General features: G+C 55.0%; 3 protein-coding genes across 12 annotated transcripts in view; 2 read left to right on the plus strand and 1 right to left on the minus strand.

Annotated features, from left to right (window-relative positions):
- The first annotated feature begins 1,666 nt into the window (after nt 1–1,666).
- Nucleotides 1,667–16,840, plus strand: LOC121448546 (E3 ubiquitin-protein ligase MIB2). 6 transcript variants are annotated; one of them, XM_041652641.1, is made up of 20 exons: nt 1,667–1,785; nt 3,347–3,502; nt 10,417–10,686; nt 10,772–10,943; nt 11,871–11,977; nt 12,072–12,266; nt 12,375–12,517; nt 12,640–12,747; nt 13,624–13,728; nt 13,822–13,984; nt 14,060–14,193; nt 14,268–14,416; nt 14,520–14,676; nt 14,784–14,944; nt 15,026–15,152; nt 15,244–15,477; nt 15,844–16,022; nt 16,102–16,289; nt 16,375–16,440; nt 16,536–16,840. In XM_041652641.1, exons 3-20 carry the CDS (start codon nt 10,440–10,442, stop codon nt 16,772–16,774), a joined length of 2,874 nt encoding a protein of 957 aa, XP_041508575.1. In that variant the 5' UTR covers nt 1,667–1,785; nt 3,347–3,502; nt 10,417–10,439; the 3' UTR covers nt 16,775–16,840. The 6 variants fall into 6 exon arrangements, with proteins under 6 accessions (XP_041508575.1, XP_041508576.1, XP_041508572.1 ...); XM_041652642.1 differs by having other exon boundaries at nt 12,652–12,747; XM_041652638.1 differs by having other exon boundaries at nt 13,822–14,193.
- A 1,585-nt stretch (nt 16,841–18,425) lies between these two features.
- On the plus strand, nt 18,426–21,035 carry LOC121448815 (matrix metalloproteinase-23-like). The gene is made up of 8 exons (XM_041653038.1): nt 18,426–18,578; nt 19,192–19,331; nt 19,416–19,555; nt 19,629–19,796; nt 20,155–20,319; nt 20,406–20,516; nt 20,610–20,736; nt 20,855–21,035. The coding sequence occupies exons 1-8, from the start codon at nt 18,426–18,428 to the stop codon at nt 21,027–21,029; spliced, it is 1,179 nt and encodes a 392-aa protein (XP_041508972.1). The 3' UTR covers nt 21,030–21,035.
- Nucleotides 21,036–21,639: 604 nt separating this feature from the next.
- The window catches only part of LOC121448367 (cyclin-dependent kinase 11B), a 28,263-nt gene continuing 26,234 nt past the window's right edge, over nt 21,640–23,668 (minus strand). For all 5 annotated transcript variants that reach the window (XM_041652334.1, XM_041652335.1, XM_041652332.1 and 2 more), the window contains 6 exons: nt 23,362–23,467; nt 23,011–23,132; nt 22,820–22,927; nt 22,621–22,737; nt 22,301–22,449; nt 21,640–22,074 (listed from right to left, as the gene is read on the minus strand). In XM_041652334.1, coding sequence (XP_041508268.1) covers nt 21,792–22,074; nt 22,301–22,449; nt 22,621–22,737; nt 22,820–22,927; nt 23,011–23,132; nt 23,362–23,467 — 885 coding nt within the window. In that variant the 3' untranslated portion in view covers nt 21,640–21,791. The remainder of the gene's footprint in view (nt 22,075–22,300; nt 22,450–22,620; nt 22,738–22,819; nt 22,928–23,010; nt 23,133–23,361; nt 23,468–23,668) is intronic.

Below are 23,668 nucleotides of genomic sequence, written 5' to 3' on the forward strand. Positions count from 1 at the left end.
CTTTTCTCTCTCTCTCTCTCTTTCTTTCTTTTTTGTTTATTTTTTTGAGACAGGGTTTCTCTGTGTAGCATTAGAGCCTGACCTGGAACTAGCTCTAGTAGCCCAGGCTGGCCTCGAACTCACAGAGATCTGCCTGCCTTTGCCTTGCATTGCCTCAAGTTCTTCATTCCCTATCTCTTTCCTTCTCAGTGCTATTTCACCTGGCACTGCATAAAAACAGTTGGGTTAGGCTTACCTTTAATCCTAGCGCTAAAGGGGCAGAGGAGGCAGGTTAACCTGGGCTACACATGAGTTTCAGGCCAGCCAGGACTATTTAGTGAGACCCATCTCAAAAATCAACTAGCCTACCAACCAACCCTCCACATAAACGAACTAGAGAGTGGCTGATGTTATGCCTAGATCACAGAGTCCCCCCAAAGACCGCCAAGAGTCCAAGTCCGTATGCAAAAGCAAAGAGCTCGCGCTTGGACCCTCTTTGTGTCCAGCGCAGTCATATGAACGGAGAGTGCCCAATCTGGGCAGGGTAGAGGTGAGGGGATGTTCATGGCTCAAGACCCTGACTGACTGACATTTGTCTAGGAGTGTCTTGGCGTAAGGGAATAGGTGCATAGGTGTGTGCTGGGCTCAATGACATCTACCTGGTGATCTTAGTCTTACCTAACGGTTGGGGTATTTGGGATATCAGATAGTTCCCCTTTGATGCTAGCCTGTCCCTGGGTGGTATCAGTTTATGACTCTTCCTGTAATTGGGTGCTGCCTGCCAGTAAATGGAGACTGAGACCTACTCCCTTGGCTGGTCACACTAAAGCTCTGTCTCCAAGGCAACGGAAAGCGTCCTGGGAAACGTTCAGCGCAGACCGGGGTCACTAGGGCTCCGCCCAGACGCACTTCCGGGCGCGACTTAGCGCGTCTGGCCTCCTCGGTGCCCACTCCCGCCGACCCCGTTCTCTCCCCATTTGCGGGGACACGGGCTTTTCCAACTTCTTCTTTAGCCAAGCATAACTCCCACCGGCCATAGACGCCCCGGCCGTCAGCGCCACGCGAGGGTCTCCCGGGAGCCGTCTGCCCCGCCTCCCAGCCCGAAGCATTCTGCGTCACGCGCGGGGCCTCCTGGGAGCCGTCTGCCCCGCCCCCAGTCCGGGAGCCGCAAACTACAGCTCCCGACAGCCTGTGCGGCGGGCCGGGGACCGTAGTCGGGGGCTGTGGTGGGGCAGCCGGGTGGGCTGGCGCGTGAGAGGCAGCCCCGCCAGGCGCTCTTGAGGGGCGGAGGACGGCGCGGTGCAGCTGGCGCCTCTGTGGCGAGCCGAGGATCGGCTGTCAGCCTCTGCGCTGCTCGGGGCCCGGTGTTCCAGGGCCGACGGGCACGGAAACTCAGGGCAAGTGGGGGGGCCGGGTCGGGCGTCCTCCCAGCGCCCGGGGTGGGTGGCACGGGGCCGAGAGGGTCGGATCCGCTTGACCGGGCTGTGGTTTGGGCGGGCGTCCTTGGCCCTTGTTTGCAGCAGGCTTTGGATTCCGAGCCCCTGGACACAGCTCGTGCCCGGTGCGCGTTCTTGGTGCGTGGGGGTGATGCAGCGGGTCCCAGCCGCCGAACCCCTGGGAACCTTTTTTAAGGCGAGCGGCGGCCTTTTCTGTTCTCGGGTGTTAACTGTGCGCACCCCTGGCCACAGGGTTGGATCTCCGGGGGCTCTCACGGAAGGTCAGCCCGGAGGAGGCCAGTCCTAAATCTCCAAGCATCAGGGCTGCCCGATTCTCAAGGCGGGTGGGGGACACTGGACCTCCAGACAGGTGAGCTCCTGATGACGGTGGCCTGACAGTTTGGGTTTGGTTCGTTCTCCTTGCGGATGCCCATCTGATGTTATGTCAACGCTTGTGTTTGTGTCTAAATGTACTTGAGTGGACTGGGCAGTGAGGAATCGTCCTTCCTGCCTCCTCTGGGTTCAGAACCAATGAGAAAAGCAGAGGTGACAGGAAGGCTCCTGATGAGCCAGCAGGCTTGGGGACAGAGCAAGGTTGGCTCCTCATAGTAGGCTTCCTATCTTCACATTCCTCTCTGGCCTGTTGCTCTGTGCAACAAGTATCTGAATGTCATTCCCCCAGCCAAGGTCAGCCCTAGGCAGCGTGGTGAACCCCAAGCTGCAGTGTACCTGGAGTTTAGCAGCCATGATACCCCTGAACCATAATGGATGTCCCCAAGCAGATGTCTGGACTCAGGGCAGATGCGGTTTCCTGGTCTCTGTGTCTTAGACTGACAGTCTTTGTTTTGTCCTACTGGCGCCTAGGATGTCCACCTGTACCCAGTAGGAGCCTCTGTTGCACCAGTTTTTGCACGCATTTTTCAATCCAGCAGTGTCCCAGGCACCACCAGAGGCGTAGGGAGATAGGCTTGAATCCTGAGTGGTCTCTATGTAACTTCATCCGAATAAAGGCAATTTGCTAACTTTCACAATAAACACGATTTAATTTTTTTTATGATTTATTTATCTTTATTTTATGTGCATTGGTGTGAAGGTGTCAGATCCCCTGGAACTGGAGTTACAGACAGTTGTGAGCTGCCATGTGGGTGCTGGGAATTGAACCCGGGTCCTCTGGAAGAGCAATCAGTGCTGTTAACCGCTGAGCCATTTCTCCAGCTCCATGATTTAATTTTTTTTATGGCTGTGTGGGGATTTCCAGTAAAATAGTCACGTGATAAGGGACAGTGTCCCCCGCCCCACAGTCCTGATACTTCTGACCTATTGAGGGATGTTCAATTCTGTCTGGACATACGTGATCATAATTCTAGCACTTGAAATGGATTCCAGGCCAGCCTGGACTACATAGTGAGTTCCAGGCGAGCCAGGGACACTGGTGTAGGAATTTTTTCTGTGTGTGTGTTGCTTTTATAGGATAATGAATTAAAAAAACTGCCTTGGGCCTAGTTGATAGGGTGAAGCTTAAGTAGGTGGAGAAGACAGAACTAAATTCTGGGAAAAAGAAAGAGAGAGAGCCGCCCTAGAACCGCCAGGGTCAGACATGCTGAGTCTTTCCGGGTATGCCATTGCACATGGTGATACAAAGATGAACAGAAATGGGTTAAATCAAGATGTGAGAGTTAGCCAATAAGAGGCTAGAACTAATGGGCCAAGCAGTGTTTTAATTAACACAGTTTCTATATGGTTATTTGGGGACTAAGCTATCCGGGCGGCTGGGACGAACAAGCAGGCCCTCCTTACAAGAGGATGCATTGTTTGAAAAGTGTGTTTCTTAAAAGATGGAACATAGTAGCAACAGCAGTCCCAATGGCCACTGTCTGGGCATGGTAGTAAATACCGTGTGTAAATCTGCCTCTAAAATGGTCTTTCCCCAGCCTGGTTCCCTGCCTACCTGCTCGGTTTGCTGTGTTCCATGTTGGCAATGGCTGCTAGTTTTCCACAGGAAGTTGTGGTGGCTGAGAAAATTTGTGGCCCAGGAAGTAGCAACTAAATGCCTGGGATGCTGACCAGAGGCTTCTGTGTGTTCTAAGGTGAGTTCTGGTTCTGTGGAAGCATGTTTGTTAACCAAACCCTCATGCTCTGACACCCCCCACTGTAATTGTAAACATGCATCGCGCAGTTCTAGGGGTGTTTAGATACTTGCCAGGGACATGGCTATGTCTGATGGCAAAGCCCAGTATTTCTGGCAAAGGCAACAGTCCATTAACTCTAGGTAAATTTCCTACTGAGATGGTGGTACCCATAACACATTGGGGTTTTCAGCATCCTGAAGAATGATGTCTATCAGAGTTTGGTGATATTTAATGTGTATTTAAAAGAAAAGTTTGTTTGCATGCCTGGACTTCAGTGGTTGCAGCTCTTCGACTGTTCTGGGGCTGTACTAAGTGGAGCTACAGATAAGGCTTTCAGACCCTGTGTCCTTTCCACACACAAGGCCAAGGTTCCTGCAAGGCTCCTGCACTCTTTGGGAGCAGAGGATTCTTCCTCAGTGGGAAAGCACTGGCTTATGGTAGTTGTTGAAGGGTTGTGGTAGGGGTATCAGTCAGGGTTCTTTTTTTTTTTTTTTTTTTTTTTTTGGTTTTTCGAGACAGGGTTTCTCTGTGGCTTTGGAGCCTGTCCTGGAACTAGCTCTGTAGATCAGGCTGGTCTCGAACTCACAAAGATCCGCCTGCCTCTGCTGGGATTAAAGGCGTGCGCCACCACCGCCCGGCTCAGTCAGGGTTCTTAAGAGGAATATATATATATATATATATATATATGTGTGTGTGTGTGTGTGTGTGTGTGTGTGTGTGTGTGTGTAGATAGATGGATGGATAGATAGAGAGAGAGAGAGAGAGAGAGAGAGAGAGAGAGAGACGGACAGACGGATGGATAGTAGCTTACAGGCTGTGCTCTAGCTGCCCAGCAATGATTTTCTCCTAACAGAAAGTCCAAGAATCCAGTAGTTCTTCTCTCCATGAGGCAGGATGTCTCAGCTGGTATTCAGTATATGTTGAAATCATGAAGAAGTGGGCTCTAATACAAGTGAATTGATATCAAGAGCAGGGAGGCAAGAGCAAAAGCAGAAGGCATGGCTGTGTAAAGATGATCATCCAAGCTCAAAAGATCCAGATTAAAAATAGATCTTCCCACTTCGAACAATTTAACTAAGGGAATCCCTCATAGGTGTGCCCAGTTTCTTGGGTTTCAGTGACTTCCAGGGGTCATCAAGTTGACACCAGGGTTAGCTATCACTGCAGGGGAAGGTCAAGAAAGGGGCGGTGGGAGTAAGTTCCCTGGAGGATGCATGGATCCCAGAAGAGGGGGCTGTTCCTCTTCAAGACAGGCCTCCAGGCCGGGCGGTGGTGGCGCATGCCTTTAATCCCAGCACTCGGGAGGCAGAGGCAGGCGGATCTCTGTGTGTTCAAGGCCAGCCTGGTCTACAAGAGCTAGTTCCAGGACAGGAACCAAAAGCTATGGAGAAACCCTGTCTCGAAAAATCCAAAAAAAGCCGGGCGGTGGTGGCGCACACCTTTAATCCCAGCACTCGGGAGGCAGAGGCAGGCGGATCTCTGTGAGGTCGAGACCAGCCTGGTCTACAAGAGCTAGTTCCAGGACAGGCTCCAAAACCACAGAGAAACCCTGTCTCGAAAAAACAAAAAAAACAAAACAAAAAAAAAGACAGTCCTACCTTTCTTCAGGGGCTTCTCTCTCCAGGGACCCTGGGTGTAGATTCTCCTGAGGTTTGCAGAATGGCTAGCGTGAGCATAAGGTACTGTTCAGGCATGCAGCCTCTTCGTGGGCTTGTCCAGAGGCTTGGAACAGTAGCTTCATCATCTCTGGCCTGGTGCTGCACCCAGGATGCTGCAGGCCAGCTTCCTTCTTGACTCTGCCCTGGGCTTTACTTGGTCAATTGCCTAGTAAGCTCAAGGGATGAGACCTTTGTCAGAAAATTGGATTCTGAAGTTGACTCGTCCCCGCCACTCTCTGTTAATCATGAAGTAGATAGGGCCCCTTCACTGTGGTCAGGGTCCTGTGCCATCCAAAGAGGAAGGCCTCCTAGATGGATGTAAACAAGAGCCGAGTCCAAAGTGGAAACCTTCCTACGGTCTGTGTAGATCTTGTCTCTGTCTCTTATTCTGTTCTGTGTCAGCCACCCACCCCTCCAGGTACTCCTGGTGACCTTTTCTGTTCTGATAGTGGCATCACAGGTTAAGGAACGGGATGAGAATGGTAGGTTGCTGATAATGTAGAGACCAGGCAGGGAGGCCTGGAGGGAGAGGGGAGAGAAAACCATTGGGTCTTCTAACAGTTTCACAAAATGCTATATCCAGATGTTTTTGAAGTCCAGGAACCCTGTCTCCTGTCTGGTTGTACAATAACTATGTTTGAGGGGGCATTCCCAGAGACCCAGCTCAGGTAAGGAGACCCCAGTCAGATAATACCTTGAAAGATGAGGGGAGAGTGCAGCCTCCAAAGCAAAGACCATAAGACCTCCAGGGTACAGGTAGTGTGTGTGTGTGGGGGGGGGACATAGGCTTCCAATTTGCATGTGCCACCAGTATTGGGCACTCTTAGTGTTCACATGGCCCAGTGTTAGCGGAAAGCCTGTGAAAGTAGTCGTGTTTTGACCCTTGTCTATGGCCCACAGTTTTGCTCCTGCAGGGCAGTCTTAGGCATTGAGGTAGTGGTTCTGGGAAGAAAGCCCTTGCTCTGTTCTTTTTTCTTTTTTTTTGGTTTTTCGAGACAGGGTTTCTCTGTGGCTTTGGAGCCTGTCCTGGAACTAGCTCTGTAGACCAGGCTGGTCTCGACCTCACAGAGATCCGCCTGCCTCTGCCTCCCGAGTGCTGGGATTAAAGGCGTGCGCCACCACCACCCGGCCCCTTGCTCTGTTCTATCTGGTTCTGTTCTGACTTTGCTGGCCTGCTCTTGAGACTGGAAGTTCACTGGCCAGGGACGAGGAGAGCTTTGCTTAACCAGGCGCAATGGTGATGTAGATGTTGGTCACTGCAGACCACTGACCGTCGGGAATGCCTGGTAGCATTCCTGCTACTCCATGTGGAGTCATTGGTTGAGGCCTGGCCCTGATGCTCTTAGACCTTGATGGGTAGCCTCCACCTGAGCTCTATGTCCTCTGCCTGTTCTCCTGAAGGCAGGGCCACACAGGGGTTATGTTTGTTGGCATGTTTGAAGCCCACCCTACTCCATGTCTGTAAAAAGTCCAGTATCAAGTCCAGCCATTATCCTGTAGAAAAGCTGTGGCTGAAAGGCCAGTTTCAGAAACAGAGGCCTGCCTCACAGCTCTAGAGTGACTGTCTCCTCCTTCTTCCTCTCTCACTTCCTCTTCCTCCTTTTTTCCTTCTTCCCATGCTCTTTTGAGATAAGGTCTTGCTACGTTGCCCTGAGCAGATTTGTATTTGGTAGCCTATTGTCTCAGCCTCCCAAATGGAAGAATTACAAGTGTGCACCTCCATGCCTGGCTTTACTTTTCTACTTTTATTGCAGTGCTGGCCAGGTCCAGGGGATGGCTGTCAGGGTTTCCCCCACTATCAAAGCTACTAGTTGAATCTGTCTGCCTACTTTTGTTGAGAGTCTAAGGTTCTCTTATAGCAAGCCTTGCTCTGGCTAAACAGCTGTGTTCTTGTTGGAACGGGAATGCAGTCTTCTCAGTGTCTTCCCAGCTGTGAGGGGCAGTGGAGTTGAGTTAACCAATGGACCTGTGCCACTCAAGGTGAGGCACCAGTAGGTGTTTGGGTGTAAGGGACCTGAACCATTTGGGCCATCAAAACCACAGAATTTGTAGTCATTACAGGAGCCAAGCACAGCGCTCCCTAATCTCCCTACTTTTTTGTGTCTCACCCATCCTAGCTATTCAGTCATTGCTGATTCTGGCAAGGCTGGGTCTAACTAGACATGGTTAGTCAGACTAACCGTGTGGCAGTGAAAGGACTTGGTGGCTGCCCCCCAAGACTTGGGACTAAAGTGCCTGATCAAAGGGAGTTGTGTAGAATTGAGGGGGGCTCTGGGTCCCCTTGTGTCAGACTCCTGAGACTGCAGGAGGTGAGCTATACAGACCGTAGAGGAGCAGAGCCAGCTGCCATGGCTAGCTGACCACAGATCCCCCCCCCCCCCAGTCTGGGGTTCACTAGCGCCACTTTTGAACATTCTCACCAAGAGGTCTCTTTATGGGTTGTCCCTCCTGTAGAAAGAGGAAGAAGGAAGGATTTACCCTGGCATCAGGCCCTCTTGCCACATCTTAGCAGGCACTCTGGAGTCCATGGAGAGGAGTGAGCTAAAGAGAAGACAGACAAGGTCCCTGGAAGGATGAGGGGGGTCCCCTGAAGCACAGAGCCCAGCTGTGTGGGAAGGCTCTTCATAGTGTCTTCATGAACTACCTGTTTGCTTTTGCTGTGGTCCCCGAAGTCCTGGACCTGTGTGCAGGCATAAGAATTGCAGAAGGGGGGGCTGGAGAGATGGCTCAGTGGTTAAGAGCATTGCCTGTTCTTCCAAAGGTCCTGAGTTCAATTCCCAGCAACCACATGGTGGCTCACAACCATCTGTAATGGGGTCTGGTGCCCTCTTCTGGCCTGCAGGCATGTACACAGACAATATTGTATACATAATAAATAAATAAATATTAAAAAATTAATTAACACAGTGGTTAGGAATGCTGCCTGCCCTTTCAGAAGATCCCCAGACTCAATCCCTAGAATCCACATGATGTCTCTCAGTCACTGTAACTCCAGTCACAAGGGCTCTCACGCCCTCTTTTGGCCTCTCCTGGCACTGCACCCATGTGGTGTAGATAAATGCAGCAAAATACTCACACACATAAAATAATAGAATCTTAAAAAATCTGCACAAGGCTGTGCTGGCCGGGAAACTCGTGCTCCTGAGAATACGGTGAGATGTGGACCCAGAGTCTGTGTGTGGTATTGCCCCGTGCACAACATGAGTTCTGAGTGATGTTGGAATTTTTCCTGTGCTTGGTTCTGGAACAGCCTGTGGTGTGCAGGCCACTACCAGCAGATACCCAGCCTTCAGCTGGTGTATGTGGCCAGGCAGGGCTGCTGATCTTCCTTACTGCTCATCTGTGGCTTCATGGTGGGGAGTGGAGAATGCTTCTTGAACTGCACAGGCCAGAGGCTGTCAGTCTGGGGAAAGACAGGAATCCTGGAGGAGGGCCCAGGCAGAGGGCTGATGTGTGCTGTCTTCCTCCTGTTGCTAACTTAACAATCTGACCTTTGTCCCATGACTGAGCATGGCCATTAACCCCCAGCTGTAGTTGACAGGACGCTGTCATAGTCTTCAGCTGCACCCAACCAGGTGAATCCTGGACCAGGCCTGCTGGTGTCCATTTAAGCAGTCTGCTTCAGGGCCTGTGCTTAAATAGGATGAGAAATGACAAGGACGCCTGCACTATGACGCTGTCATTTCTCATCCTATTTATTTATTATTTATTATTATTTATTTTTTTATTATTTATTATTTTCTCTTTCTTTTTTTGTTTTGTTTTTTGTTGTTTTTTTGGTTTTCTAGACAGGGCTTCTCTGTGTGGCTTAAGCCTGTCCTGGAACTAGCTCTTGTAGACCAGGCTGGCCTGGAACTAGCTCTTGTAGACCAGGCTGGCCTCAAACTCACAGAGATCCGCCTGCCTCTGCCCCCCGAGTGCTGGGATTAAAGGCACCACCACCACTGGACCAGAGAAGGTCCCTAAGATGTTACATGACTTTACTGCCCTCTCCTTTGAGCAGAGAATCTTGTCTTGCCCATTCCCAGCTTGTCCGGCATTTTCATATACACTTGAGGTAGTTCTCTGTGGATTGTGAACACTGCAAGCATCTTCTCTCACGTGGTTATCTCCCCAGTTGCTTCATGGTATCTTGTTGAATCAACAGTTCTCTAATTTAGTCCCACATATCACTGAGCTGCACAGAAAAATAGTCTTTGCTTCTTTTTTTATTTTAAAGATTTACTTATTTATTATGTGTACAGTGTTCTGCCTGCATGTGTGCCTGCAGGCCAGAAGAGGGCACCAGATCTTATTTTAGATGGTTGTGAGCCACCATGTGGGTACTGGGAATTGAACTCAGGACCTCTGAAACTGCAACCAGTGTTCCCAGCCTCTGAGCCATTTCTCCAGTCTATTTATTTTGATTTTTTGATACAGGGTTTCTCTGTCCTGGAACTCACTTTGTAAACCAGGCTGGTCCTCGAACTCACCGAGATCCACCTGCATCTGCCTCCCAAGGACTGGGATTAAAGTTGTGTGCCACCACCGTCTGGTTTATTAGGTTTATTTTTAATTAATTAATTACACAATTTTTGAGACAGGGTTTCTCTGTGTAGCCCTGACTGTCCTGGAACTTGCTGTGTAGGCTAGGCTAGCCTTGAAACTCATAGGGATTCACTGCCTCTGCTTCTGGAATTAAAGGTGTGTGCCACCATGCCTGGTAGTTAATTTTATCTTTGTAGACAGGCTCTCCCTATGTAGCCTTAACTCACTGTGTAGACCAGGCTGGTCTTAACTCACAGAGATCCGCCTGCCTCTGCCTCCTGAGTGCTGATGTTAAAGTGTACACCGGTCCACCTCTAGCTTTAAAGTTACTTATGCTGATGGAGCATCATGCAGACTTTTGGGAACAGATCCACTAACTGTGGCCACAGTGCCAGGTTCAGTCTCTGACCATTTGTGCCTGTCCACTTACAATGTTCCCAACTTCTGTTCCTTCCTTTCAGGCAGTGTGACTCCCATAGAGTCACCGTGGTGGGGGTTCCCGCATTTCCTACGGACTTCCTGGCTTTCCCAGCCTGCCCTCCCTTGCCCTTTCTTCTTTGTTCTTTTGGCTTTGTCTTCTCTACTCCTGATCCATCCTTCTCCCCCAGGTGGCCGTCTCAACATGTGTCCTGTGATCAGCCTGGTGTATGACATTTTGACACAGACTGAGCGTGCTCTCTGTTACAGGTTCCTGAACAGCCCCACTCACCATGGACCTGGATCCCCACGCAGGTGTGCAGGTGGGCATGCGTGTGGTACGCGGAACAGACTGGAAGTGGGGCCAGCAGGATGGCGGTGAGGGCGGTGTGGGCACCGTGGTGGAGCTTGGCCGCCATGGCAGCCCCTCGACCCCCGACCGTACAGTTGTTGTCCAGTGGGACCAGGGCACACGTACCAACTATCGAGCTGGCTACCAAGGTGCCCATGACCTGCTGCTCTATGACAACGCCCAGATCGGTGTGTGGTGATGCCCAGCTGTGGGTGGGGCTGGCCGGGTGACTGGAGACCCAGCAGGTCCTCACGTACCCCACCCTACACCTAGGTATCCGTCACCCCAACATCATCTGTGACTGCTGCAAGAAACACGGGCTTCGCGGCATGCGTTGGAAGTGCCGTGTCTGCTTTGACTATGACCTCTGTACGCAGTGCTACATGCACAACAAACACGACCTCACCCACGCCTTCGAGCGCTACGAGACATCCCACTCACGCCCGTGAGTCCCCCAGGCCACAGCCCACCTCCCTGAGGCCTTCTGAGTGGTGCTTTTGACATTGAGCCAGGCCCTGACCTCTGGCCGAGTTACTTCCAAAAAGTACCTAGCGAGCTCACCCTGCAGTTTCCTGGGAGAATAGCCAGGGTCAAGTGATTCTCCAGCTCTGAGAATCACACGCCTCCATTCCTCACTGAGGGCTTTCTCCAGGCACATGGTGAAGTGGGTGCTGTGGATGGGGCTTCCCCATACCTCGCTCTTAAAGCCAGGCAGGCAGACTCCAGTGCAGCTGCAGCCTGGAGCACTGAAGGTGGCCTCTGTGTTACCCACATAAATAGCAGTGGCTGTTGAAACATACAGCATCCCCTGATGGGGCCAGGCCTGGCAAGGAGGCTTGTCACTGGGCAGCTCACCCTGGGTGCCCACCCATGGGCACAGCCGGGAGTGGCCCTGGCCCGAGGCAGAGAGATAACGATGGAGGACTTGGGAAGGCACTCCCATCCTTTATTCTCTGATCTCTTGACCTTTCCTCTGTGTGGAGAGAAGTGTAGTAGAGGTTCCCTCTTCTGGCCAGCAGGAGGTCAGGGCGGCTGCTGTCTGTGCTGGTGACCAGATAAGTGTTTTCATTCCTCTGGGCCGGGCCCTGCCCCTGCTACCTTAAAAGCAGCAGACATGGACATCATGATCACATAGACTGCTCCGAGAGTCCCTGCCTGGTACTGGTGAAGGCCTCTGAACCCAGAAACACTGAATAGCTTGTTCCCTTTCCCAAAGTGTGGAGGCTGCCTGGGAAGGCCATTCGAGGACAGCAGTTTGGCCGGAATCCAGAGTACCTGTTCTACAGACCCTTTAGGATAGAAGGACAGGGTGACCAGTGCAAGAACTGGCCGTCATATTGCTCTGCACGGCTCAGGATTCATTCTCTTGCAGGGTCTCACTGAGTCCCCGACAGGGCCTCCCTCGAATTCCACTGAGGGGCATCTTTCAGGGAGCAAAAGTGGTCCGAGGCCCTGACTGGGAATGGGGCTCCCAAGATGGTGAGTGTTGGCCAGAGAAAGACAGGGAGGAGAGACTGGGGATGGCTTAGCCTTGAGGCACTTTTGCCTGCTGGTGTACATCCTGTCTTCCCAGGTGGGGAAGGGAAGACAGGCCGCGTGGTGGACATCCGTGGCTGGGATGTGGAGACAGGCCGAAGTGTGGCTAGCGTGACGTGGGCAGATGGAACCACCAACGTGTACCGCGTGGGCCACAAGGGCAAGGTGGACCTCAAGTGTGTTGGGGAGGCGGCTGGCGGCTTTTACTACAAGGAGCACCTCCCGAAGCTCGGTATGGGGCTGGGGCCATGACACCAGCTGCCCTCCTGCCCCGGCTGTACCCATATTACCCTGGCCTGTCCTGTTGCTTCCTGAGACCTAGCCTGCCACCCTCCCCCAGGCAAACCAGCAGAGCTTCAGCGCAGGGTGAGTGTCGATGGCCAGCCCTTCCAGCGTGGGGACAAGGTCAAGTGTCTGCTGGACACAGACGTCCTAAGGGACATGCAAGAAGGCCACGGTGGCTGGAACCCTAGGATGGCGGAGGTGAGCCATCTCTTCTGCTGAGTCCCCATGTCCCCTCCTCCCCGAGTCCTTTGGACCCCTATCCCTCTTCCTGCCCCGAGAGTCCAGCCTGACCCAGCCATAGCCTCCGTGACCCGCCACAGTTTATCGGACAGATGGGCACCGTGCACCGCATCACAGACCGTGGGGACGTGCGTGTGCAGTTCAACCACGAGACCCGCTGGACCTTCCACCCTGGGGCTCTCACCAAGGTGCCTAGGGGGCTGGGCTGAGCCCCACTTACTGCTTCTCTAATTCCTTCCATGTACCGGTTCAGTCTTGGGAATGCTTAGTCAGGACGAGGGCACCAGCCTTCCCGTTAAAGACTGCAACCTGCGGGAAGGGGAGAGCCTGGTGGGTGGAGGTGAAGCCAGGAAGGGAATCCAGTGTGAAGCACACAGAAGAATGAAGTATAGACAACATTTTAGACTAGAGCCTGTGGGCCAGGGGCTCTGTCCTGAGAACAAAAGGAAGGTGCTGTTGTAGGCTAGAGGTGGAGGTTTGCCACAGGAGACCAGCTTGGGCAGATTCTGTGAAAGCTGTTTGGAAAACTGGACTGTGGGATGGAATGTGTGCCAGATAAGTGGGGCTGTCCAAGCAGGGACAGAGTGGGGCAGAGGAGGATTCTTCAGGACAGGCAACGTTCAGGCTTTCGCTCTGCACACAAGTGCATAGGTCGTAGGCATAGATTCCCTGCAGGACCCCCCTCCCCATAACAGGCCCTACTCTCCCTCCTGGCCCTGTGCTGACACCCTAGGGTCTCACCCAGCTCCATCTTCAAGGTTTTTCCTGGGTCTGACCAGTGGGTAGGTGCCCCCGGAAACAGGTCTAGGCCTTCACAGATCTCTAGAGCTGGCTTTGGTCTGGTCTGCTGCTACCCCACTGCCCTGTGGCTCAGGCTGGCCACCCAGGGCTGATTTGGTCACTTGAGGCCCTTGACCAGCCAGGCCATTTGGTTGTACTTGAGGCAGGAATTGGGGTCAAGGTTAGATCTGCTTGCCCTCCAAAGCAGGAGGAGCCCTTGTGCATGATCCTGAGTAGAGAGAAGTAGCTGGAGGACTCCCCTTACCTGCTTCTCTGTCATCTAGCACAACAGCTTCTGGGTGGGTGATGTGGTCCGGGTCATCGATGACCTTGACACTGTGAAGCGACTCCAGGCTGGACATGGCGAATGGACGGATGACATGGCTCCCGTGAGTCTTACCGTCTGCTGTCACCATGTCTGTCCCCACCCCCAGCTGCTGTCTGCTCCACTTCCAACCTGTTGTGACCCCACCTCTCCCCAGGCCCTGGGCCGTGTGGGGAAAGTGCTGAAGGTGTTTGGAGACGGAAACTTGCGTGTGGCAGTCGGCGGTCAACGGTGGACCTTTAGCCCCTCCTGCCTAGTGGCCTACCGGCCCGAGGAAGACGCCAACTTGGACGTGGCTGAGCGTGCCAGAGAGAACAGAAGTGCGGCATCAGCCTCAGTGGCCGGTGGGAGGAAGGGCAGCCCCTGGCCGGCACTTACCTCAACCCTGCCCCCAGGCTCACTGAGTGTGGCCCTGGACAAGCTCCGGACCCAGAAGAGTGACCCAGAGCATCCAGGGAGGCTGGTAGTAGAGGCTGCACTGGGAAATGTAGCCCGGGCTCTGGATCTACTGCGGAGGCACCCGGAGCAGGCAAGCTACCGCCCAGCCCTTCCAAGAGCCAGCGGGGACAGGGCCTAGAATTCATGTGTTGGCTCTCCGCACAGGTGGACACCAAGAACCAGGGCAGGACCGCCCTCCAGGTGGCTGCTTACCTGGGCCAGGTAGAGCTGGTGCAGCTGCTGTTGCAGGCAAGGGCTAGTGTGGACCTGCCGGACGATGAGGGCAACACTGCGCTCCACTACGCAGCTCTGGGGTGAGGCCTGGGCAGGCTGGTGGGTGGGTCCTCTTGGGAATGAACCTTAAAGCCAGTGTGCGCGTAACAGGGTGACCCCAAATCCTCCCATTTCTTCACGTAGGAACCAGCCTGAGGCCACAAGGGTGCTCCTGAGTGCAGGATGTGGGGTTGATGCTCGAAATGGCACACGCAGTACAGCCCTGCATGTGGCTGTGCAGAGGGGCTTCCTAGAGGTGGTAAAGACCTTGTGTGAGCGTGGTTGTGATGTCAACTTGCCGGTGAGTGAAAGTCCCTGGATGCTCTGCCGCTAACCAGCCCTAGGTCAAGGAAGCAACTTGACCTTGGACAAAGGCACCCTGTGTGTGACCAGCACCGTCTGTTTCAGGATGCCCACGCGGACACGCCCCTGCATTCTGCCATCTCTGCAGGTGCCGGTGCCAGCAGCATTGTTGAAGTCCTCACCGAGGTGCCTGGTATCGATGTCACTGCTACCAATAGCCAGGGCTTTACATTGCTGCACCATGCGTCCCTCAAGGGCCATGTGCTGTGAGTGTGCCAGGCTGTCCCGACTGAGGGCACTCAGGTCTGCAGAAGACCTTGGACGGACCGACCTCCTTGTTCCTACAGGGCAGTCAGAAAGATTCTGGCACGGGCACGGCAGCTGGTGGATGCCAAGAAGGAGGATGGCTTCACCGCACTGCACCTGGCAGCTCTCAATGACCACCGTGAGGTGGCCCAGGTCCTAATCCGAGAGGTGGGTGCAGGGGGCCCTGGGCCACCCACAGGCTAGGAACCAGACCCGGCGGGGTCTGGAAACTGAGCCCTGCCTCACCCCCTTTCCCCAGGGCCGTTGCGATGTGAACGTGCGCAACCGGAAGCTTCAGTCTCCGCTGCATCTGGCTGTGCAGCAGGCCCACGTGGGGCTGGTTCCACTGCTGGTGGATGCCGGCTGCAGCGTCAACACTGAGGATGAGGAGGGAGACACAGCCCTGCACATCGCCCTGCAGCGGCACCAGCTGTTGCCCTTGGTGTCTGACAGGGCTGGGGGGGACCCAGGGCCCTTGCAGCTGCTGTCGAGGGTGAGGGGCTGGGAAGGAGGGCCTGGGTGATTTTCCACTTCCCACTGTGCTATAGGGAACCAGGATTTCTGGACAGTGGGGCAGTTTGGAGGACTTCAGTTTCAGGATCTGTAATCTAGGCCAATTGGAAAAGGGTTGGGGTCTGGTTGGGACGAGAGGATGAAGGGTCTCAGAGTTTCTACACCTACCTAGCGAAGGGTACCTTTGGGGCCTGTCTTCTCCCCTCTTCCTAGAACCAGAAGCCTTAGCCCAGAAGGGGTGTGTGAGTGCCCCATTGTTCAGATTTCTGGGTCAGCCTGGGGCCAGCAGAGGCTTTCCTCAAGTCCGCGTGGGTGTCCACCCTTATCTGTACGTTCTGCTGCTCAGCTACAGGCCTCAGGCCTCCCAGGCAGCACAGAGTTGACCGTAGGCGCGGCAGTGGCCTGCTTCTTGGCACTGGAGGGTGCTGACGTGAGCTACGCAAACCACCGTGGCAGGAGCCCACTGGACCTGGCCACGGAAGGCCGAGTGCTCAAGGCTTTGCAGGGCTGTGCCCAGCGCTTCCGGTGAGCCCAAAATGGGGGTGTGGAGGGGGGGCACTGCTAAGGCCACCGGGTCCTTTCAAGCCCCCTCCTCCAACTGCAGGGAGCGACAGGCAGGTGGCGGTGGGAGTGTGCCCCCGGGCCCCCGGCACGTGCTGAGCACCCCTAACACCGTGACGAACCTGCATGTGTCTGGCACGGCAGGGCCAGAAGCTGCCGAGTGCTTGGTGTGCTCGGAGCTGGCACTGCTGGTTCTGTTCTCGCCGTGTCAGCATCGCACCGTGTGTGAGGGTGAGTGCAGGTTGTGGAGGCCCAGGGTGGCCCGGCCGCCTCGTCCGGCCCGGCCCCACTAACGGTCCGCTGCCCCTGCTGGCAGAGTGCGCTAGGAGGATGAAGAAGTGCATCAGGTGCCAGGTGGCCATCAGCAAGAAGCTGCGCCCAGGTGTGTGGGCGGGGCTTGGCGCACGCACACCCTCCTCGCCCCGAACCCAATCTTCACACCTGCTGTGGCTGACGCCCACTCACCTCACCCAACAGATGGCTCAGAGGTGGTAAACACCATCCAGGTACCCGGTCCTCCTCGGCAACTGGTGGAGGAGCTCCAGAGCCGCTACCGGCAGATGGAGGAGCGCATCACCTGCCCCATCTGCATCGACAGCCACATCCGCCTAGTGTTCCAATGCGGCCACGGGGCATGCGCGCCCTGTGGCGCTGCTCTCACCGCCTGCCCCATCTGCCGCCAGCCCATCCGCGACCGCATTCAGATCTTCGTGTGAGTGCATTCAGCACACCGTGGCGGATCCCAGACCCTTCAACAAAACACGTGTATTTTATAAAAAGATTCTCGGACTTTGCTGCCTGCTCCTTGCCTAGCGATGCTGGGCAGGCCCCAGCGATCCTCACCATTCCCAGCAAACTCTCCCCACCCCAAAACACATACAGCGCACGAAGCCCCAGGCTGCCTGTAGGTCAGGAACACTCACTGGTTGTCGTGTTAGAGTGATCTGGCTGTGGTTTGACACAAGAGAGTCCCGGAACCCACACGGTGCTCCAAAAGGCTTAGGGGTGGCCCTATTTTCGCCCCCCCCACCATGGGGGCCCACCGTACTTGCCTCCGCCCCCCCCCCCGGGCGGAACTTAGACTATTTGGATTTTGGCCAAAGCAGTCTCCCCTTTCAGAGGGTCCTGGCTCAGGAGTGAGAGGGTAGGAGGCCGCCAGGCTCTTGGCAGTTGATCAGGGGCAGAGGGAAGACGCAAGAAAGGGTCCACTTGTTGGAACAAATACTTAGTAATGAAAGGAGGGCAGATGGCTAACGCTTTTCAAGAACTTCCAGCACAGCTATTCCGGGCAGCTTGGCGCTGACTCTGCTGGCCAGTACATTTGTTGCTGTCACCCAGGGTCCAAAGCCGGCATGGAAGACTGGGAGGGACAAGGCGTCTGGCTGGGAGCCCCTCCTTCCTCAGCCGGGCTCTTACCCCCTGCTCTTACCCCCTGCTCTCCGTGTCTCACCCACCCAGTCTGCTCCGCCCTGGAGATCTTAGCTGGGCCTGGCATCACTTGAGTTACCATGCCACGCTCATTGGGCACACACCCAGTACAGCCTCCGGCTGCCAGGTCTACCCTTCAGGGCTCGGACCATCGCTCCTAACCTTCTACCACCCCCCCACCCCCCCCCACCCCCGCAAGCCAGAACTCTACCAGGCCACCACACTCAGTGCCTTATTTTGTTTCTGTAACCCCCTCCCCTCTAAGCCTGAGCAGAAATTCCAGGTCCTGGCACTCTCCCTAGACCTCCCGCTCTGATCCAAGAGCACCTTCTGCTCCAAGTAGATCCTTTCCCAGATGTCCTAAGGACCCCCACAGACCTCCTACGCCCTGTCTTTCCTGAGGCCCCTTCTCTACTGCAGTCTCTCCCGTCGGCCCCGCTCAATCACCATATTCTCACTGCCACGTCCCCTGCCTCTGCACTCCCCTCTCTGTGTCCTGGTTCCACTCAGTCACTGCGGGGACCAAAACCGAGATTTCCCTCGCGGACTCATTGTGAGGGGGTAAAGCCAAAAAGTCATTCAGCCCCAACCAGGTGGGCACGGGGAGCAATTGATGCCCCTTCCCCAAAAATGAGCCCTGGCGCCTTACTTGTTCCTAGCCGTTTCTCCCGTTCTGATAGACATCCCCCATCATTCGGGCGGGCGTTCAGGCCACTGTCACCGACCCTAAGACCTGGTTCCAGGAACCCCCTAAGAGATGAGGATCGTTCCGGACGGGCCAGCTGTTTCACTTCACAGGCCAGCGCCGGGTCCTCGCCCCACGAGGGCTGTAACTCGAGCCGCTCGTCGCCAACCCCCCTCCCACTCCGCCCCAACTCTGCGGCCCAAGTCCCTGCGTCGCGCTGCCCCTTGAGGCCCTGATCCGACAGCAAGTGTGCCATGGGCTGCCCAGCCTGCGTCCATCTGGAGGTATCGGGTGCTGTACAACAGAGCCGCTGGTTCGGGGCTGTCCTGAGCGGGTTGTGCTTTCTCTCCGCGCTGGTGTTGCTGGAGTGGCCACCGGCGCCGGCAGAGACCGCCTGGAGTGCAGCGGTGAGCTGGTTCGCATCTGAGGGTCTGTCAATCAGTGGGCCCATCTGTAAGGGGGCGTGTGGGCCTGCGTGTGAGTCCTTAGTTCCAGGCATCCTCAATCAGTGTGTCCAGGGGTCGCTGGTGGGAGGCAGCGTCCGTCTCCAGCTCTGCTCACTCTCACTGGCTATTTATTTATTTATTTGAGACAGGGTTTCTTAGTGTAGATTTACTTGTGGAACTCGCTCTGTAGGCCAGGCTGGCCTCTGTAGACCACCTCCACCTCCAGAGATTAAAGGCACGCGCCACCAAGCCTGCCTCGTGTAGCTCTGAGCAACTCCCCCCTCTCCCCTTTTTTTTTCTTTTTGTTTTGGAGACAGGGTTTCTCTGTGTAGCCTTGGCTGTCCTGGAACTCGTTCCGTAGATTAGGCTGGCCTTGAACTCTCCTCTCTCAAAGCTTCCTGCACCAGGGTGGGGAGTAAAAGCAACTCATTAAGTGTGGGAAAGCGAAAAACCCCGAGGGTTCATTCGCAATTTCCCCCACTCCATTGCCTAACAAGCTAGCTCTCAGCAACTATTTTGGGAACCACAGACTCTTTCTCCTGCCTCCTCAAATCCACTTTTTTTCCCCGTGAAGAGAAATGTAGACGCACCAGACCCTTCAGGGGTCTCCACCGTCCAGGTCCCCAGCTCGTTGACCATACCGGTACCCCGAAGACGCCGGTACACGCTAACACCGGCCAGGCTGCGCTGGAACCACTTCAACCTCACCTACAGGTGTCACCCCGGGAAGGCGGGCGGGTGGTCAGGCCGTACCGCAGACACTGTCTCCTACACTAACTCTCAATACCCCACCCCCAGGATTCTCTCCTTTCCCCGGAACCTTTTAAACCCGGAGGAGACCAGGAAGGGCCTGGCTGCCGCCTTTCGCATGTGGAGTGAAGTTTCCCCGTTCCGCTTCCGTGAAGTGGCCCCCGAGCATCCCAGCGACCTCCAGATAGGTGGGCGGGTGACTGAAGCGCTCCTGCCCCGCCCCCGGTCCCCACAGGTGTGACCGCAGCCGTATCTTCCTAGGTTTCTACCCGGTCAACCACACCGACTGCTTGGTCTCTGCCCTACACCACTGCTTTGATGGCCCCACAGGTGAACTGGCCCACGCTTTCTTCCCACCCCACGGGGGCATCCACTTTGATGACAGCGAGTACTGGGTCTTGGGCCCCACGCGCTACAGCTGGAAGAAAGGTGATCCAACTCCTTGGTCTGGCCTCTTCCTGGGGCCCCAATCTCTTCACCATGTAGGCTACAGAGGGCTTTGGGGTAGGAAGGATTTCCTGGGGCTGAATATTTGAGAGGAATTCTGGTTCTCATAGGCCTGTCTCCTCCCCCCCCTCCATCCCCTCCCCCAAGCCGCTGGAGAGGGAGCTGGAGCTGCATTCCTGAGGGCCAAGCTCACAGCCTAGGCCGGGAACAAACTTATCTTCCTTGGCTGTGGGCTAAGGGTGACTTGCAGCTGGGCTTCCCCATCAGCGCTGGGCCTCCAAGAGCAAGACTGGGAGCGGAAGGGCTGAGGGCTCCCAAGCACTAACCATGGGGCCCACAGGCGTATGGCTCACAGACCTGGTGCATGTGGCGGCGCACGAGATTGGCCATGCGCTGGGACTGATGCACTCACAGCAAGAGCAGGCGCTCATGCACATCAACGCCACCTTGAGGGGCTGGAAGGCACTGTCCCAGGATGAGCTGTGGGGATTACACCGACTCTACGGTGGGTGCTTTGGGGCAGGTGGGTGTCAGATGGATGGGAGGGCTCTAGGCAAGCTCTTGAGCCATGCTGCCTTGCTCTCCGGTTAGGCTGCCTGGACCGGCTCTTTGGGTGTACATCCTGGGCACGAAAGGGATTCTGCGATACCCACCAGAGGCTCATGAAGAGGCTCTGCCCCAGAAGCTGTGACTTCTGCTACGGTGACGGAGGCTCAGATGGGGTTGGGTGGGAGTTCTCGTGAGCCTGGTTTGATGGGGTTAAACTGACGTGGCATTTCACCATTCTCTGAGCAGAATTCCCATTCCCCACTGTGGCCGCCACCACACCACCCACCAGAATGAAAACGAGATTGGTCAAAGAAGGCAGGAACATGACCTTCCACTGCGGGCAGAAGATCCTACGCAAGAAGGGCAAAGTATAGTGAGTGAACAGCACTGGGCAGGCATGTCCAGAGGGGCTTGGGGCTGCCTGGGGTGCCCCTGTGGGTATATCCTGGGGCCCTTGGCATGGGTAGGGATGCAGGAATCTCCCCCTGCAGCTGGTACAAGGACCAGGAGCCCCTGGAGTTCTCCTACCCCGGCTACCTGGCCCTGGGCGAGGCACAGCTGAGCATCATTGCCAACGCAGTCAACGAAGGCACCTACACGTGTGTGGTGCGCCGGCACCAGCGTGTGCTCACCACCTACTCCTGGCGCGTGCGACTGAGGAGCTGAGCCTGCTAACAGCCAGCAGATAAAGCACTTTCTCTCTGATGTCTCTTGTGCTGTTTCATTGGGAAGAGGGAAGGCTGGTCTCTGCCATCTGGATGTGGGGGTGCTGGGGTCAGTACTCACTTATTTCTGCTTTGCCAACCTGGCCCCTGGAGCAGTGGGGTAAAATGAAACCCAGGGGTCAGCAGCATCCCCTAGGGTGTGTGAGAGGGATGTGGGCCCTAGGTGAGGCTTCAGTGTGGAGAGGCTAAGGATCAGCGTGGACAGAGGTAGGGGCCCCAAACAGTCACAAGCACTTAGGGCCCAACTGGGAGCCAGCATGATGGGGGAAAAGAAGACATACAAAAGCTTCCTCCAAGAATAGTTTACTACTTAAAACATCTAACAACTGTGGCTAAAGTTGCCCCACACCTGGCTCTGAGAGCCAAAGGCTGAGTTACTCCAGCGAGATGCAGGCTGCCTCACGCATCACACACAAGCCACCAGCCTCCCAGACTGACAAGCAGACAACTCCAGCTCGCTCCAGACCGGGCCTCACTACGTGGAGGGGTGGGCCATCTACTCTGGCACCTCCAGATGCTCACCCTTTTTCACGAGGCAAGTTAGACAACTCTGAAAACTCTTTCCTTTCCAGAAGGAAAAATGTGATTTAATTCTACAAATTTTCAACCCACCCCAAAACAAACAACATAAAAAAAAAGAAAGTTGCCCTGATTCAGGTCTGCCTGTCACCAATCTAGCTGGCCAAGGTCAGTCAATCTGACCTCAGAACTTGAGACTGAAGCCAGGGCCAGCAGCTGAAGCTCCCTGGTTGGTGGTGGTGAGGTGGAAGCCCGTCTCCTTCAGGTCGTCATCACCCAGCTGGCTGTAGCCCAGGCCGCCCTCAGGGGGCCGTGGACTGGTGCCTCTCTTCACCCTCTGCTGCTCACTCTTGGCGGGCCATGTGGGGAACATGGACGGGTCAATGGGGAGGGGGGTCTCGCGGAAATACTCGTGTTTCAGGCCGTCTTCTGCACTGATCCTCCTCCCAGGGTAGTAGGTCAGGAACCTCAAGAGAACGACATAGGAGATCAGGGCACACACGGCCATCACAGACAGAGCCAAGCCTCTTGGTGGAAACTTGTGGGGCTAGGTTGAGAAGGAAGATGAGACCCACTGGGCCTCAGCGTCTCCTACAACCTGGTATTCTGGGGGCTTCCAGGCCCCATGGCAGTTCTGCAAGAGAAATCAGCCTGGAGCCCAGTGGCTGCCAACTATGCCACCCTCAGACTTACTTGTTCATGAGATCAAAGCCCTGATCTGATAACAAAGCTCCAAATCGCTTGCGGAGGTTGTTATAGGGATACTCGCTGAAGGTCATCTTCTTGACTGCTGGGAGGTCATTATAGCCTGGCCAGATTTTCTCGCTGGGAGTTCCCAGGTCCTGAAAAACAGGGATGTCTGAATTAGACATGCCCTTCATGGTGCCCACATGTCACTTCTTATCAGAGAGGCCACCAAAAGACCAGCGTGGCCGGGGTACCAATCCTGATCCCAGTTCTGCATACACACTGCAAGTCGTTCTCTAGAAAGACAGGCCATCCCTAACACTCACCTTGAAAACCTTGTTGATCTGGTCGATGTCTGACTTCCCAGGAAACAGAGGCTTCTGTGTCAGCAGCTCTCCAAAGATGCAGCCCACTGACCACATGTCCACAGCAGTAGAGTACTCCTAAAGCCCAGAGCACAGGGTTCAGACGCCTGAGGCTCAGGGTCAGCCACAGGCTTGCTCTCAGACCCCTTTTTAAACCCACCTTAGCACCGAGCAGCAGTTCTGGGGCGCGATACCACAGGGTGACGACCACTGGAGTGTAGGCCTTCAGGGGTGAGCCATACTCCCGAGCAAGCCCAAAGTCACCCACCTGTAACAGAGACAGGGCGGCCTGTAAGCCCTGTAGGACAGGACTCCAGGGGTGGGGTGGGGTGGGGGAAGTACGGGGCTCACCTTGAGAATGCCAGCATGGCTCAGCAGAAGGTTGGAGGTCTTAAGGTCACGGTGCAGGATCCAGTTGTCGTGGAGGTGTTTCACCCCACTCAGCAGTTGGATCATCAGGGTCTTCACCTCCCCTGTGGGAGTAATGAGGTCACACACATTCTTCCTTTGCCCCATGAGCTCCCAACACCCCTGTAAAAGGGCCCAGGTCTCAGGGTTATCTGTGTAGCCCAGCAGCAACTAGACTTCTGGGGGGACAGGTTCATCCCAGGAACACTCCCAGCCCAGGGAGACTCTGAGCTCATACAGACAGGATCACATGTGCTCTGTCCTTATGACTGTCCGGGGGGTGTGTAGCCATACCTGGCAGGAAGGGCTGCTTCATAGTTTCCATTAGGCTCTTGAGGTCATGTTCAACATAGTTCATCACGATGTAGATCTTGTCCATATTGCTTCCCACAACGATTTCCTAGGAATTAACAGTTGATCTATGGGTTCTGGGTGTGGTTTCTACCTCCACCCCCACCCTGGCAAACACTGATTCTGGACCTACTAAGACTTCTTGGGAAGCGGGTATCACTGGAGCTGCTAACACCTGATCCTACAATGCCGGAACCTTCTCCCTTGTCCCTTCAAGGGATAAACCTCCCACACAGGCAGGGTATGCCAA

This window comes from Microtus oregoni, unplaced genomic scaffold, assembly GCF_018167655.1.
Source record: "Microtus oregoni isolate MIOR12 unplaced genomic scaffold, Mior012 000005F_ref0000423, whole genome shotgun sequence".
Taxonomy (NCBI): Eukaryota; Metazoa; Chordata; class Mammalia; order Rodentia; family Cricetidae; genus Microtus; species Microtus oregoni.